Here is an 18,102-nt window from a genome sequence, read left to right on the forward strand (position 1 = left end):
TTGAATTTCGATTCTGATATTTGAAATCTGAAACGAAACAAGTACGATTAAAATTTTTAAAGTCTGAATTTTAAATGTAAACCACCTCCATTCAAACTTTAGAAGTGTTATCAAACACACACTTATATAGTTCTTCGAATATTAGAAATTTAGATGATGAATATCTAATACAATTAACAACTTCTTTAACAGGAGAACTGATTTTTTTCACAATATTTCATCCACTCTTAGACTACAAGGTTTAATAGATGTAAAGCAGCAAACAAGAAATATTTTTTTAAATATGTCATCAATAATTAATATTTTTTTTTTAGATTTCTTACTGTTGCATCATTATTTGAAGCATTATCTAAAGTAATAGTAAAAGACCTCTACATCGATGAAGTTAATTTTGATGAAATCATAGTACAAAACCCACATCTTCATGATATCGAGGTAAATGTAAGCTTTTGCCTTTGTCACTAAAAATATTTGTATACCATTTGGCATAGATATCAATATACTTCATATAATCCCTAAATGAGAAAGGAGATTCCATATCAAAGTTGAAAAAAAATCATTAATTGATGAAGAAGAGTTGAAGGCGCAAACTTCACACGCACATGTTAATGTTGGCAACGTTCATCTCTTAGGGTGAAAGTTGAAAAGTCCCCTTTTAGCAAGTTGAAGGATTGGGAGAGTTGGTAACTCGCGTGCATTCCAAACACACAAAATTTCTCAACTTTCGCTAGTTGCAGACTCACACACAACTAGCGGTTTTCAAACACGCCCCTAATCTTTATTTCTCCACATTTTTCAATAATTAGATCGCTGAAGCTCCTCAAAGAACGCTTTCGCATCATAAGGAAGCATAATGAGATTGTTCATGCACACATCGCCATTGCTGTGAAAACACCGAAATGACAGAACCAAAACTTTTCTGGATCAACTAGTTGCACATCACCCATTACCAATTGCATTCCAACACTTACAAATTCCCCTTTCCACTCCACTTGGATGATTACAATCCAAAAATAATTTTTTTAAAAAAGTTGCACTCCTTTTTTTATAATTCTCTTCTTCTTTCTCAACAATGCCCATAGAAATGTTATCAACACAAAGAAGATTCTACTAAAATACAACAAAAAGTGTCATGTTTCTTTTTCTTCGTTTTATATTTAAATATCATTTTCAATGAATTTTTTTTTTCTAATGTTGAAAGCTTATGATTCTTTATATTTAAAAAAAGAACAATTGCAACAACAACAACAACAACAACAACAAAAAAAGTAAACAGAAACACAATGATTCTACAATGTAGAAAAACCAAAAACAAAAGGAATTTTTTAAAGTTTGGTGTGCAACCAGTGATTAATGGTGTACAATTAGTCAGTCCCATTTTTTTTTTGAGTACAGATTTAATTTATTAAGAAGTAAAGAGTTTGAGAAGACCTAACTAATTACAAGTATTAGATCACTGTTTATCCTGGATCTACACACAAAGTCTTATTATAACACAAATTCCTAAAAGACACCCCACCTTAAACACATCAAAGAGCTTAACCAAAAATAAGAATAAAAAATTAAATTACTGATGATCACTTCTTGAAGAATCTCCTCTTTCCCTTCAAAGATCCATTTGCTCCTTCCTTTCTAATTCCCCATCATACAACAAAAAGAGTTGGTGACTATAAGATTCTCTCTGCATGCACAAAGGCCACAATTTACCAATTCTTGAATAACTCTAGAAAAATTTAGAGAAGATGCAATGAGTATGGAATAACGACAAAAAAAAAAAAACTACTAATTTCGATAGTAAAAGCTACTCAATCTATTGCAACCATCCATCATTCCTTTCTCTCGGACGTGTTTGGTGAAACAATAGAATGAGAAACAATTGTGAATTCCTTTGATTTTCAGAGTAGCCAGCAGAAATAAAACGCCTGCAATAACAAGTGACCATGACCATGAAAATTGGAATTGCTTGAAAAACTCTTACACCATATTCATGAAATAGTCCCGAATTCAAATTCTCCAAAATCTCCGACAATTTGGAAAAATTGACAAACCAATGCGCTCGTCTAATCCAATAGTATAAAACAACTAATATGCTTCCTCTAATCCAATGTAAATTAGCATACAAAATCTTGAAAAATACTCCATTGGATAGGGAGAAGCATGGCATCAGAGAGCTCAATTGCAAATGACATCAGAGTAAAAAGCTATTGTCCTCCTTTCACAATTTTGCACACTTAGTAGTTCCACATCAAAAACCTCAAATTGTTTTGCACTGAAAAACGTCGATGGTCCCACCTGTAAAATACAACATAATCACCCATCAGCCTTGCTAGTTAGTGACACTGGTCACAGGAATTACATAATATGTGTTTGGGGGGGGGGGGGGGGGGGGGGGAGTTGTTGTGTGAGAAACAGTCTTTAACCTACACCAAATCATTATTAATCATGTAAAATAGTGCAGATCTCAAGAATGCATGTCTCACTAAATTTCTTTTATTTAAATCCCAATGGTAAAAGTCCATTTCATTCCACAGAAGATTAACACTGTAACCTTTCTCATTAAATCCCAATTATAAAAGCCCATTTCATAAAATTTCTTTGATTTAAATCCCACTCATCTGTTCTCCAACGAATTCTCAGTTTTTTGCATAAAGATTTGATTTTCTATATAGGGGAAAACAAGTTTTTACATAGGAGAAATTGTTTTTGCGATCACAGCTATGTTTCAGTTTCCATTGCTCAACTCTCAAAACAATCCTGCTTTGCAAACACACTCTATAGGCTGGCTAATTAAAGGGCAACTGATAAAGCCATATTAGGCAGAAATATAAGGGAGTATCAAATGACCTTATTTGCTATACCAAGCTTTAATGGCAACTGTGAGGGTAGATTCCAGATGGAGATGGTAAAAGCAAATATGAACACTAAATGGAGGACCAGGATTCATTTAGCCTACCCCAAATTTTGGGGATTAGGCTCTGAGGATGAGGATTCTAACTAATAAAAAACAAGAATGGAAAAAAAGAAACCTGCTATTGGCACCCCAACTTGTACTTATTGCACCCCAATTAAAAATAAAGAAAATAAGTGAATGGTTGAGAATAGGTAAAAAGTTGGGGTGCCAATAGAAGATCCCTCATTTTTTTTGCTAGATTTCTATTTTTTGGGTTTAGGATTTTATATGAGCCAAATCATAATTGTAAACAACTACTGAAATTGTTTGAATGAGTGTTATAATGTTTCGTAATGTTGAGATTATAATTTGAGACATAACTTTGTAGTGTTTGAAGAGTGTGTTTTAATCTTCAATCGGGATGTGATAAAAATTTAAGAAATTGGGGTCCAATAAGTAAAAGTTAGGGTGCCAATAGCAGCTCTAAAAAGAGAGGGAGGATTCTAGAGCATTTTTAACTTTGGAGAAGAAATTCTCGGTCCTGGGTTGTAAAAGATGAATAAAATGATCTAACAACAGATATCTATTAATATAGTCATCCACCCCTTCAATACTACTAATTTGGGTAATAGATTGCTCAATTAAGCAGCTTGTGTGTTTCAGAACATCCTGAAGGAAGCTTACCAACAACATCAAAATCAGGAGAATAAAAATAAAATAAAATAAAAGAATAACAGAAAACAAAACTAAAAAAACAAGAAATGCAGAATTGTTAAACTCACTGGGGGTCCAAGTTCTGGAGGAATGATTATTCTTCTCTTTCCCCCAGGTTTCATGTCTCGAATTCCTTCTTCAAATCCTGTATTGGTTTTATATGTCCCTTTTAGCCACTGAGATAATCATACAAAAACACACACACAATATTACTAAATTTTCACCTGGAACCAATGCGTTGGTTCCCATCCGGATCTTGGCTGGAGTTCCCTGGTAATAGGTGCTATCGATACGACGGCCTGATTCATTATAGCCAATATAGTGAAAAGTCACCTGCCATCAAAAGAAACTTATTAGGGGAGATTGCTTTTTCTGATGAAAAAACTTTAGGTGAACATGCGTCATTGATGTTATTTACATGTTCGGTAATTTTATTTTATCTTCACTTCAGCTATGTCAGAGGTTTCAGGTTAGCAAAATCATTTTTTTTTTAAGATTGGAACAATGAATTACATTTTGGGAGTTCATGTATCAGTTGAACTGGACACAACTAGTAAAATAACAAATTTCTTGAAAACAATATGTGTTTGGATGATAAAACTATGTAAAACTGTTTCCATCATCAAGAGATAATTGTACCTAATTAAATCTACTTTCTAGAATTGGTTCAACGCCAAATAGGTTGGAAATGCACTTCTTCTGGTTTAGGGAAAAAAAAAGAGTCTTCGTTCATCTGGAAAAAAAAAAAAGTTTTCTCAAGCTAAAATATTCAACTTCGAGTAACCCGTCCCTGCTATGTTTCTTGACCTGGCTAGTTTCTTTCAGCCTCCAGTTTAGAGGGGACCACATATTGCTATCCATGGAACATAAACAAAATAACTGCTTCTTTGGGTTCCATAGATAGCATTGTTTAATAGTTTCAACATGTTGCTTCCTAATTTATCTCCGACCCAGTCAAGTAATGCTGACTTCACTTCCCAATTTCAACATAGGGAATTCAATATCTACCAAAGGTAGAAAGTGAAATAAACAGAGAGAAAATAGAGATACTGATAAGAAACAAAGGAGAAGTAGACTCTCTCAGTTTCAAGGATGAGGGAGTGGCTTCACAAAATAGAGGAGTCTTGTTGACAACCATTTACCCCAAAAGACCGATCTGATGGGGAAGGTGAAACTATGAATATAAGAGGGTCACAGGTCGAACTAGGGCATGTGACACCCGGGAGCATAGGCAAATAACACAACACTCCCCCTCACAAATAAAAGTGGAAAATTCCTTCAAGGAGACTCGAACACGTGGCTTATATACGAACCCAACGCTCTGATACCATGTTGACAACCATTTACTCCAAAAGACCGATCTAATGGGGAAGGCACAACTATGAATATAAGGCGACACCGAGAGCAGAGCCGGATAACACAACACTCACCCTGAGGACCCATAAGGGTGGAAATTCCTTCGAGGAGACTCGAACTTATAAATATACGAACCCAACACTCTGATACCATGTTGGCAACCATTTACCACAACAGGTTGATCTGATGGGGAAGGCACAACTATGAATATAATACGGTCACGGGTCGAACTAGGGCACAATATCCGCTGAGTGTTGTGTTACCCGCTTCCATTCCCAAGTGTCACGTGCTCACGTATCGTGCCCCACTTCGACCCATAGCCCTCTTATATCCATAGTTGTGCCTTCCCCATCAGATTAGTTTTTTTGGGTAAATGATTGTCAACATAGTAGCAAAGCACTAGGTTCGTATAAGTCACGGGTTCAAATCTCCTCGAAGGAATTTTCCACCCATGTGGGTGAGGAGGAGTGTTGAGTGTTGTGTTATCTACCTTTGCTCCTGGGTGTAACGTGCTCACGTATCATGCCCCAGTTCCAGTGACCCACTTATATTCATAGTTGCACCTTCCCCATTAGATAGGTCTTTTCACCTCAACATGTAGCAACCAAGACAACTTTAACCTCTATTTAACTCAATGTCCAAAACAAAAAGAATATATGGGCCTTTTACAAATAATTGCATTAGTTCCTTCCAAATTTTACACATCACTCTCAATAGAAATACTAGGCTTTTCTTCCGGGAATATGTAAAACCATTTTTTTGTGGGGTCAAGGACCACGTGGATAGTTTGTGGTGGGTCTCTAGTGTATGACATAATCCATTTCTACTTACCACACGTATCTGCTGGTAGGGTGTCTGTGGAAGGGGTGAAAGGCAGGAATTATTTATTTAATTAAAGTAATTTTGAAAGTTAAGTCAGGGCTAAAATTGCGAATGAGAGGGAGGAAAACATAGTTTTTAGAATTGTTTCGTTTCTCCATGGATAATTGTAACATATGAAAATTCTATTTTCTGAATTTTCGGGAAATAAGACTTGATGACGATCATCAAACATTCCCTAGTACTTGATTTAAAGAATAATAGATGTTTCTAATGTTAAGAGTTCGTCTTTTATTATTAATGTAGTGGTCGGCCCACTAAAGTAATGTAGGTGGGCCCCACTTAATTAAGTCATTAATATAAAAGTGGGGTAGAAGAGAGGCCGAACCTATCTAGTTCTCTCTCTCTCTCTCTCTCTCTCTCTCTCATCTTCTCCTCTTCTTTTTATTTTCTTCTACCTCTTGTGTTTTTCAAAGCCTCAAGGCAAAAAATGTTATTGGTTTGGGGCATGAACGGAATGGGCTGCATTTTCTGGATTATAATGAATTGATTGCTGCTTTGAGTGCTACTGTCTCTCCTCTACAATGGCATTATCGCTTGGATCACCAGCCATTGTAGAAGTTACGTCAAGTTGTTCCCACGTTGAGTCTTATTTCAATATTAGAATATGAGGTTTGTCAGTTAGACAAGCATCATCGTAATAGTTTTTATCCTAATCTAGAGAGTCGTTAGTTAAGTCATTTTCATGTACTCCATTCAGACATTCGGGGTCCTACAAGAATAAATAGTACTTCTGGTTTTTCTTATTTAGTCATTTTTGTGGATGATTACTCTAGAATGACCTGCTTTTATTTTATTTTAATGAAAGATCTAAACAAACCAAACTTTTCTTAAACTTTTACAATGAGTTATTTGATTAGTTTGAACGTTGTGTTCAAAAAAATCATTTTGACAATGCTCTTGAACATATCCAAAATTGTATGTCTGATTTCTGCAAGAACCATGGTATTATCCATCACACTACATGTCCACAAACCTCCCATCAGAATGGCTTTTCTAAGAATAAACTCCATCATCTTTTGGATGTCACTCGCACCTTATTTTTTTAACATGTCAATTCCTAAACCTTATTGGGCAGATGGTATTCTTACTGCTTGTTACCTCATTAATCGAGTTCCTACACCAGTCTTGCGTAGTCAGACTCCCTTCTCCTTATTATATCCTAAGGCCAAGCCCTTTCCCCTTGTTCCGCATGTCTTTGGGTGTGTTTCTTTCGTCCACATTCTTGGTCTTAATCATGATAAGTTGTCTCATCGTGTTGTTAAGCGTCTCTTCTTGGTTACTCTAAGACTCCAAAAGGTTATCATCGTTATGATCTTATTAGGCATCGGTATTATACTAGTGTTGATGTCACCTTTTTTAGTCTACACCGTTTTTTTCTACTTTCAGTAGTCGGTTAGATTCTGACTTGTCCATTCTCGTCAAGGGGAGTTAATTTTGCCTGTTGTTCCTCTTCCAGTATCCTCTCCTCTACATTTGCAAGTTTATCAGCACTCTCAGCATCGTTCAGTTGTATCATATGGTCTAGCGCAACCACAATATCACCCGACTCTCCTAAAGACATTCCACCTCCTCCCACAGTTCTCGCATCCTCCACTTTACCCATTGCATTGCGGAATGGTATTTGTTCTTGCACTAAGCATCCTATATCAAGTATTGTGTCTTTCCATAGCCTTTCATCTTCTTTTTGCTCTTTTGCATTTTCGTTGTCTATTGTTTCTGTCCCTAGTACTTATCACCAAGTTCTGACTTCTTTTTTATGGAAACTTGCTATGGATGATGAGATGCATGCACCTTATCAAAATTAGACATGGGAACTCACTCCTCTTCCTTTTGGGAAGACCACTGTTGGTGGTCATTAGGTGTACACAATGAAATATCAACTGGATGGCTCTGTTGATCAACTTAAAGGTCAACTGGTGGCTAAAGGCTCCAACTTATGGTGTGGATTATTATGAGACTTTTTCATCCGTCGCTCAACTCAACTCTGTTAGAATTCTTTTGTTTGACGCGATAAGTTCTAACTAGCCACTATGCCAACTAGACATCAAAAATGCATTTCTTCATGGCGATTTACAGGAGGAAGTGTATATGAATCAACCTCTGGTTATGTTGTTGAAAGGAAATAACACATGGCATGTAAGTTGAAGAAGGCATTGTAATGAATGAAACTGTCTTATCGTGCTTGGTTTGACAAATTTAACTTTGTGGTGCTTCAATATGGATTTCAGCATTCTACTTCTGATCATTCTGTGTTTACTCGTCATTCCACTCCAGGATCTATTATTCTTATTGTCTATGTGGATGACATCATTGTTACTGGTAGTGATTTTGTGGGTATTACTCAATTGAAGGCTCATTTGGGTACTAAATTTCACACAAGAGACTTATGAATTCTTCGTTACTTCCTTGAGATTGAGGTTGCACGTTCTAAAGAAGGTCTCACTCTGTGCAAACGCAAGGACGTGTTGGACTTATTATTTGAGACAGGCACTATGGGATCCCATCCAATTGATATTCCCATGGATTTGTCTATCAAACTTGATGCTAAACATGGGGAAGTATTTGAGGACATTGTAAGGTACAGACAGTTGGTTGGCAAGCTCATAATCTTACAATTACTCGTCCTAACATAACTTATGTTGTAAGAGTGGTCAGTCAGTTTATGCATGCCCCTCAACAACCTTATTGGGAAATTGTCTGCAGTATTTTGAGCTATCTAAAGGGTGTTACTGGAAAGGGTTTCTTGTATTGTCCTTCTTCTTTCTTGATCATTTATGGATACTCTAATGCTAACTGGGCCAGCAGCCATTCTGATCGTCGGTCCACCTCTAGTTATTGCACATTTGTTGGTGGAAAACTTGCTACTTGGTGTAGTAAGAAACAAAACGTGGTGGCCCACTCTAGTATGAAACTAAGTATCGTGCAATGGCCAACACTGCTTCTAAATGTGAGTTCGTTCTCTTCTTTGCAACATGGGTGTTGATACTCCATTACCCATGCAGATGTATCATGACAACCAGACTACCATCTTTATTGCTAGCAACCCGGTCTTTCATGAGCGTACAAAACATATTGAAGTTGATTGTCACACTGTTTGAGATGTACTAACGCATAAACAGATTGTCACACCTTATGTGAGGTCAAGTGATCAGTTGGCTGATTTTCTTACTAAACCCTTATCTCATGTATTATTTTCTGCTTTATATTCCAAGTTGGGCATCTTTGGTATGTATGCTCCAGCTTGAGGGGAGTGTTAAGAGTTTGCTTTTAATTATTAATGTAGTGGTCGGCCCACTATTTAAGTCATTAATATAAAAGGGGATAGAGGAGAGGCAGAACCTATCTAGTTCGGCTCTTTCTCTTTCTCCCATCTTCTCCTCCTCTTTCTCTCTTCTTCTACTTTGCTCTAGAGTTTTTGGTTTCTTACTTCTAAGAATTAGAATTTATTACCATATGTCATGTTGAATTGCTACAGGTCCCAATTGATTAAAGAAACTATCGCTGCAAAGAATACAATGTTTCTTGAGTATCAATTTTCATAGCTTAGGGTAACTTAGTACTTAGGGCTTCAAATTATGGTGTCGTTCAAAATCGTAGGACGATTCATTTAAAATGATTGAGTGGACTGTGAAAAACGGTTAGCAGTTGCCAATACTATCTTTCATCCGAAACATATTAGGCTTGAGTGAGAATATGTGTATTATTTTTCTAAGTGTATTATACTTCCAACTCTTTTTCCAGGAACATTAATGATAATTGCCATTTCTATCAACAATTTTGTTCTAGCATAAAATCCTATTCTGTTTTCATCCATCAATGCTAAAAAACACTTACATTCAGTTTCAATGATATCAACATGCACTAGTAAATGTCCCACACAGCATGAAAAGGCAAAGCTTTCCACTCCATTTATCATCTCTTTACGTTAGAAAGTTTCCACAAGAAACACAATGAAGCTTAGAATAATTTTCAGGAATGGAAGAAGTCGCTACAAAGACAATGAAGAAAAAACCTGTTGACCAGCCTTTGGGCAATCACCTTTACCAACTTCCATATCCAGGTATATAAGTCCAGAGTCAGCTTTTACATAGTTGTCAGAGGCCACAACCTTAACCTGAAAACCTGAATTATTTCCATAAATTATTGTTACTTCATATCTTTTCATATAAAATAATTTTTTACTTGAATGAAGTTGAGCAGAAAGTTTCTAAATTCAATAATATTCAAACAGTGCAAGAGAAGCAATTGCATCTGAGCTTGCAGCAAAAGAAGTTGACATGTTAAAAAGGTATAAATCCATAGTTGGAGTCTATGAAGCTCTATTAGATTCCCATCTTTACATATTATAATTAATAAACATCTCTACCAGTTTTATAAATAGATGCCATGGTAAGCATGTATGACAACATCAGGCATAGCCAGATCATGTTCAAATGACACTGAGGAGGAAAAACATATTTCTGAAGTAGACCCATAAATTTAAGTAGAATTGAGCCAGATTATGTCCAACACTCATTATGCTAGTACCAGATTATACTTCCAATTTCAATGGAAATAACCAGCGCAGATTGCAAAACATTTTTTTAAAGTGCAAAAAATTCATTTATCAATAAAAACAAGGTACAAGGGGGACAAATAAGGGGCCTACCTAACCTAATAGCATGAGAAGAGTATGGAATGAAACAGCTACTAAAAGTAAAGAATCGACAAGAACCATGCTTCCTTACGACCATATCTCAACTAAAGACAGCCTTTCACGTATTTTTCGACAGTAAATTTTTAATTACTTAAAGGAATTCGTGCGCATGTGCAAAAATTTATGGTTGAAAAAGGGAAAGCAAGCACTAGACACCTGCAAATTTTGGTTTTATGCCCATTTATGGGAACTTGCTGTTGTACCAAACAGGGCCTAAATTATGACTCTATGGAGTAGAATTCATTAGTGATTTAAGTTTTGTGAAACTGTTAGCATTTTAAAAGAAGTGCACTCTTTACTCCTAGAGCCTTAGCCAATACTCAAAATAAGAACAAAGAGTACAAAAGGTAAATAATATACCTTCTCTGACAAATTTTGGGAAGTCATCAGGTGCATTGTTTGCTTCCTGTATTCTCCTGTTTTGTTCAAGCAAGCGCTTTTCATCATACGGGCTCTTACTCTTCGCCTTTCCAGAGGCAGAAAATGTTGTAAACAAGCTTGATGAGAACAGAAACAATAAACGTCTCCGCTTCAAATTCTCTTCGGCATACTGTTGGTGTCTGACACATTCTTGACCCATACATAAACTGTTTGTCAAAAGCAATTAGACTATACGGCAAACATGCACGACAAAAGAGTGTTCAAGAAATGGAAAAATCATACCTTCCATCCTTAAGGTTGTGGTTTGAACAACAAATGTGTTTTTGTTTCTTTTGAAAACAGAAAGTTCCCAATGTTTTACAAGGAGACAGAGATCTGCCTGTAAGAAAAGAGCTTTAAAAAATCAAAACAAGGGAACATTACATTGTTTGAATGTTCAAAAGATAGCACAGACAATTGGTAATTCCAAACAATCTTTTTGAACATGGAACAAAGAATTCTAGATGATATCGATTTATATAAGCACCATCCATTGAGCGAGCTAAAACTCAAATCTTTAATTCCTTATTAATTACAGCAACTGTAAAATATATCAATGTTTGCCAGGCATTTTGTGGTAAGTTTCAAATCAAAACAGCAATGTACAAGAACTAGAAATTGACAATTAACTTGTAAAATTAAGAGGAACCCATTCATCCTTCGGCATTAATATAATCAGGAACAATAAATTGCAAGGTTTCCACATAAATAAATAAAAACAAGAATGAACCAAAACCCATTATTCAAAAACCCTTCTTTCTCTTCTCTCACATGTCAGAAGTCATATATTGTGAACCTATGAAGTTAATTTATGACATTTATGAACAATGAGAGGAACCCATTTTGAAATCATCACTATTCGACCAATATGAATGATGATGAAACATACAAAAAAGATTCAGCACACCAATAATGTTTCTTACTTATAAGAGCAAGTATTGTGAATTTGAAAAGTTGCCTCTGAAAATTGAGAAGAACCCATGATTCAAAACCCCTTTTTTCTTACTTATTGTGTTGACAGTGTGTGTGTGTGTGTGTGTGAGAGAGAGAGAGAGAGATACATGGATAAGATGGAGAATTTAGGAGAGAAGAGGTTGAGATTATCTGCATGGCTTTGTAGAGAGGTCTTCAAGCTTCCAGCATCTGTTGTGGCTTTTTTCCTTCCCAGCAAAGATTGGATAGAGAGGGAGACACGCAGACTCAAAATGGGAAAAACGGTGGTGTCGTCCTCAACAGCTTCCAATCCTTGGATCTGAATCGTTCGATATCCTCAAGATGCACATCTTTTGAATTTCAACGGTAAACATCTACTGTATAAGCAAAAGGGAATGTCTTCCCATGACTATCAACGGATCGGGTCCGTATAGGATTGAGGTTATTTGGTACCAATCCAATAAATCTCGGTTCGATCCACACGTATATATATAGAATCCCAGTATTATGATCCAAACCCAATTAGATATACAAAATCTAAACAAACTTCATATATTTAAGTAAAGGGAATGCTAATGTCCAATATTCCATGGGGACGTTAACATTGTCTAACAATATTTTTTCTAATAATACAATTTTTTGTTTTGTCTTTTAATGAAAAAAAACAAGGGTGTATTGAATTTTTATATAATAAATATTGATTTAGATAATAAATACTATGAGCATTTAAGTATTTTAAATTAAATATCTTTTTTTTTTCTATCAAATGTTTAAACAATCGATGCCAACATGATAAATGCATTTATTAATAACATTATAAATGTATTTATTATATAAAAGATTAACATGCCCTCGTCTTTTTAACTAAAAGACAAAACGAAGATGGGGTATTATTAGAAAAAAATGTTGGAAGGACAATGCTAATGTCCCCATAAAGTCTTTGACATTAGCATTTTCCTTTAAGCAAAATCTATATTTATAATATAATTATATATTTTCTCACATTTTATCATATTAGGTATACATTGAATTAGGATATGTTTAATTTTGATAAGATACTAGATTGGAATTTTATCAGCTTAAATCCTTATCAAATCCAAATTCTTGATCAAGACCGAAGTTATCGAATAAAAACAAATAAAAATTCGGGTTTGATCATTGACAACTCAATTCCTAAGGACTATAGTAATACATCTAAAATATAACCATTCTATATTGAGAGCACATACTTATTATATGAAAACTTTTAGAGAGGCCCTCACAAGGTGCTTTTGAATTTGCAGCAACATTTTTGGTAATACCTATTTGATAAAATAAAAAAATTGAGATCTTCTATTGTTATTGATTTTATTTGTGCAAATCATATCAATGATTTTATATTGGAAAATTATATTGACACACCAATTAAGTCTAAGGACCCTCCAATTTTTAGGGGCACCTCTAAAAATTGAAAAATTGTTGTGGGCATACTTGTCATCCTCCACCTATCTTGATGGCTCCGACGAGGAGGAGAAGAAAAAAAAAAAAAAGAGGAGTGAGAAAGAGATCAGGGAAGGAGAAGAAGAAAAATATGAGAAAAAAAACCCAAAGAGGGAGAGAAAGATTGGAGGAGAAGAAGAAGAAGAAAAAGAAAATTGAGAGAGAGTGGGAGATCAGAGGATGAGGATGAGAAAAAAATTGAGAGAAAGAAGGAGGAGCAGGAGGAGGAGGAGGAGGAGAAGAAGAAGAAAAAGAGAAGGAAGGAGTGCCCAAAAAAAATTGTTTTTTTTTCCCACTTTGGAGGGCCCTCAAGTTTCTTGGCGTGTTAATAAAATTTTCATTTTATATTACATAATTTAATCAAATATCGTTAAAGTTCTTCAAATATACTAATTTTTATGGTCTTTTATGCTTTTGACGTTCATTTTTCTTCACATCATTATCTTTATTATGCGTATTTTATGAATATTTCAATTGGTTGATATATTGTATTACAACTTTGAGATCCTGGGTTCAAATTTAATCTACCTATTTAAAAGAAAAGGCATATTTATGAAGTGACCCAGTTAAATATTTTGAAGGTGCCAACTTGCTAAGTTGGGTAAAGTTTATTAGTTTTGATACTACAACTTCAATTCAAAACTTTTTTTCTCCAAAATTACTAACCACTAATCTCTTTTCTTTTTTTTTGTAAGGTAAAATATTTCTAATCTACTTTCTTAATCAAGAAAATAAGACACAAAAACATCAAAATAAATTTTTGAAAAATCTAAATCTTCTTATGTCATCCATGTCATGCACTGGATGGAATGGTCCCAAAGAGTTTGGAGTTTAAGGAAATTTTTTGATGTCTGGGTTGAACCCTGCTAACTAGATGGAATGTGTCCATTGAAAGGCTTGATGGACACTGACTCATGGTTGTGATGGTCCCATTTTGATATTTTTTTAATCAAAAGAATATATTGAAAAGAGGATAAGGAATCCTAAAAAAAAAATACAAGAGCAAAGAAAAATTATGGTTGTATTTGACTAGTAGACAATTTTCATTTTTTACAATGAAGAGTTCTAAGTAGGGAGATTCCATAAGATTTTAGTCCTGATTTAGACCCGGTTTGGATACAATTAGAGCATGCTTATATCTACCTATTTTTTTTTATTACTTTTGAAAGTAGAAAAGTAAAAAATTGTTTGTTTGAATTTATTTTAAATAATTATTATTCTTATTAAATATGACAGTATACTTTCGCTTCTTGAAGAAGCAAGTAAACAATACTCAATGAAAACTAAATTAAAATAAAATGAAAAAAATGAAAAAACAGAAGAAAAAAAATGAATGAGAATGAGACTAAAGTTTGACTCGCCCCGAACTAGTGCTCTCGATCTTTAGTGATTATCTCTCAGGATATAACGATCTCCTTCTTGTGAAAGTAGCACTTCAAACCACAAGAACAACGAAACAAATATGATTTGCACATTCTCTCTATGAAACTAGTGTGAAGAATGATTAAGAAAAATTCTAAGAAAAATACAATGAAGGATGGACTAAACACCTATTCATGGAGGGACATGACTGTTTAAAAGATACATAACTCTTTGAAAAGATATTGTAACTATTACCATTTAATACACATTTTAAAGGGGTACATAACTCTTGAAAAATATACATTTAATACACTTAGAAAATGTACATTTAATATAACTCTTTAAAGAGGTACATAATTCTTGGAAAGGTATTGCAACTTTTAATAATTTTCTCTACACATGATTATTATGAATAGGTTTCGTAAGTACCCATGTGATTTTTGGTATGAATCCAAATTTTGAGACAAATCCAAACTCTAATTTATAATTCATTATTCCAACAATTACTTTTAAAAAATAAAAAAACTCTAATTTTAAAAAATATATAATAAAAAAAAAATAATTACTTTTTATCTTTTAAAATTATTTTATCCTGGAGAAAGTTACTTTTCATCTTCTACCTTCTATCTAAATTGATTCTTAATTTTGTTTATTTATTTTACCTTTTGAAAGTTATCTGCATTAATTTTTTATTTTAAAAGAGTCGTCCTACAGTTCTCTCTTGGGGTGAGATGAAAAAAATAGATAAAAAGTATTCTCTAATCTCTATGGTCTATACTCTTGAAAAAACACGTTAAATTCTAAGATTGGTGTGTTATAAGAAAGAAGTCAAACCACGATTGGGACAAGTCTTAGGCCTTAGTTGGTTAGGTCCATAATTGACAAGCTTGACCCCATGAGCCAACCGGACCATGTTATAAAATTGACTTCCTACTTATTTGATAGTTGATACTTTTGGCATGTTTTTAAATTTCCTACACATGATGTGTATGTGGTGTGGCTAGTGGGTGTCTCTAGTAGTTTTCCACACGCACATGCTCAGATGAACTTGCACATGGGCAGAACCAGACATGTACTGTCATGCATATGGGCCAAAAAGTCACTTAATACGTCTAGGCCTAGGCCAAATCATTTGGATCTTTGAACTATAATAAAACTCATACAATTGGCATTAATTAGTCAGACAAAAATTCTCAAAAATTCATAAAACTCATCATATAACCAATTGATAATCGTTGGATACAATACCATTTTTACCCTTTATTCTCAAATTTTTTTTTCTAACATATGAAACTCGAGAATAAAATAAGATTTTTAAGGAGATGGAAGATGATGGGTTTTATTAAAAAAAACCCAAAACAACATTTGTACAAATTTTTTTCCAATTGAATCCTCATTGAATAATTACCGAATCAAAACTTTTTCTTATCCCAATGAATGATACTCATCGATGAGAAGGTGTCAGTTATCTTATTTGGTAATTAAAAGACTATGGGTCAAGATATCGTAGATCCGAGTAAAAATAACACTTAAAACAAGCTTACCAATTAAAAAAAATGACACTTTTACAGAAAACCACTCATCCCTGCAGTTTTCAAGTATACAGCAATTTCACAAGCTGTGTCTCTCATGCTTTAATATCTGGGAGTTATGTCCATTGTTGGATTGCAATTGAAAACCCCATCTTAGAATCTACTTCATTTATTTGATAAATAGTCTCATATGAAAAAAAAAAAAAAATTAAAATCTACCCATCACACAACATTCAGATCTAGCACAGAAACAATTATTATTATATATGAATAATGTAGGTAAAGAAAGAATGTTCTTATTAAATATAATAATATATTCTTGGTATTAGAATTATTAATTAAGAGATATTACCTACCAACCACCCATTACACACACACACTTACACGGATATCACATTCAGATCCACCACGTTGTGACTTGTGACTTGCGAGAGAAAAAATTATTATTATTATTATTATTATAGAAATAATGTCAGAGAGAATGTTATTGTTATATTTATTTATATAAGAATAAATTCTTGGTATTAGAGTGATTAATTAACAAAGGGATATCATCATCACGAAGATTTCGTGTAGACTTGAGCAATCTTCACATCCTTGATTTTTCTCAATATCTTAAAAAAGTATTTATTATTTTATGTTTTAGGTGTCATTGTTATCATATAATGATATTTTTATGAATCTTAAAAATTATTTACAAGATCATGACACAATGTGAATGGCATCCTTACTTTTTTTTTATTCTAAAATATAAAATAATAAATACTTTTAAGGATAAATGTGAAAAATCCAAGATTGTGGAGGTTGGCAATGTTATCCATTAATTAAATACAACTTGGTGAAAATTAGAGATATTATTTCTGTGTTTGAACTTGATCACATACAGATTAACTTCAATCTTTCAAAAGAGCTTTAGAAAAATTTCTCAGAGTAACCTAAATACCCTCACCTTCAACTAAAAAACACTTAGTCTCTAATGAAAGACCAAAGTCTGGGAGTATACCATCAAGTTCATACAACACAAGATACCTCTCTAAACCCAGACTCAGAAACACCCATTAATGGAATATTGTAATTTATAGGTAAATCATTAATCAGGCAATATTATAAGGTAGATACGACCAGATTTTAGAGATAGAATATTTATTTTTTATTTTATTTATTTGTAATATTTCCACAACAGACAGAAATCAATAAAATGAAAAAGTAGATTTTTTTTTTTTTTTTTGGTGTTAATTGAGAGTACAATATATTAAATTTTGAATAGTAATAAAAGACAAAATAGAGAGTATATTGTACTGTAAAGTGTAAACCATCAACATGAAAATGACACTTTCCTACATTGCCGCTGTGTCTGACCAGTGTACATCAATAATGGGTTAACTACGGAGACAAAAACAGCTAAATTAACTAAGATTATTAGCTTTTATTAAAATGACCCTCATACGCATGTAAATGTTTCAATGTTCTCTAACCCCATAAATAAATAATATAATAAAATGCACTCAACTGAGAAAGCAGAGTAGCGATCGCTACAAAAAAAAAAAAAAGTAATTTTCTTTTACTTTTTAAACATTTTTATTATTATTTTTTTTTTTACTTTTTAAAATAAATTTAAACAAGTTTTAACTTTTCAACTTAAAAAGAAAAAAAAACTTTTTAAGTGTATTCAAATGGATCTCCCATGATTTGTTGTAGAATAAGAAAATCAGCCTTGCCCAACCATTGTTTCCATACTTCATCACCATAAAAGCATTATCTCATAAATTTGGGGTTGGTTAAACCAAGCGAACCATGTTTATCCATTCTATGGACTAGAGTTATGTTCTTTGTCACTA

The 18,102-nt window shown here is 33.6% G+C and overlaps 1 protein-coding gene across 13 annotated transcripts; it reads right to left on the minus strand.

Annotated features, from left to right (window-relative positions):
• Window positions 1–1,295: 1,295 nt before the first annotated feature.
• Window positions 1,296–12,215, minus strand: LOC147393369 (FKBP-like peptidyl-prolyl cis-trans isomerase family protein). 13 transcript variants are annotated; one of them, XR_015182002.1, is made up of 9 exons: window positions 12,020–12,180; window positions 11,202–11,298; window positions 10,899–11,125; window positions 9,855–9,964; window positions 3,829–3,937; window positions 3,673–3,749; window positions 2,138–2,292; window positions 1,806–1,922; window positions 1,296–1,681 (listed from the first exon to the last, which is right to left on the minus strand). XR_015182002.1 is itself a non-coding variant. In XM_086455536.1 (8 exons), exons 1-7 carry the CDS (start codon window positions 12,066–12,068, stop codon window positions 2,173–2,175), a joined length of 789 nt encoding a protein of 262 aa, XP_086311662.1. In that variant the 5' UTR covers window positions 12,069–12,180; the 3' UTR covers window positions 1,296–1,681; window positions 2,138–2,172. The 13 variants fall into 13 exon arrangements, 6 of the variants coding, with proteins under 6 accessions (XP_086311662.1, XP_086311660.1, XP_086311663.1 ...); XR_015182001.1 differs by having other exon boundaries at window positions 2,121–2,292; window positions 12,020–12,178; XR_015182003.1 differs by lacking the exon at window positions 1,806–1,922 and having other exon boundaries at window positions 2,121–2,292.
• Window positions 12,216–18,102: the final 5,887 nt, after the last annotated feature.

The sequence above is a fragment of the Akebia trifoliata genome, chromosome 10, assembly GCF_017979445.1.
Source record: "Akebia trifoliata isolate Shusen 1 chromosome 10, ASM1797944v1, whole genome shotgun sequence".
Taxonomy (NCBI): domain Eukaryota; kingdom Viridiplantae; phylum Streptophyta; class Magnoliopsida; order Ranunculales; family Lardizabalaceae; genus Akebia; species Akebia trifoliata.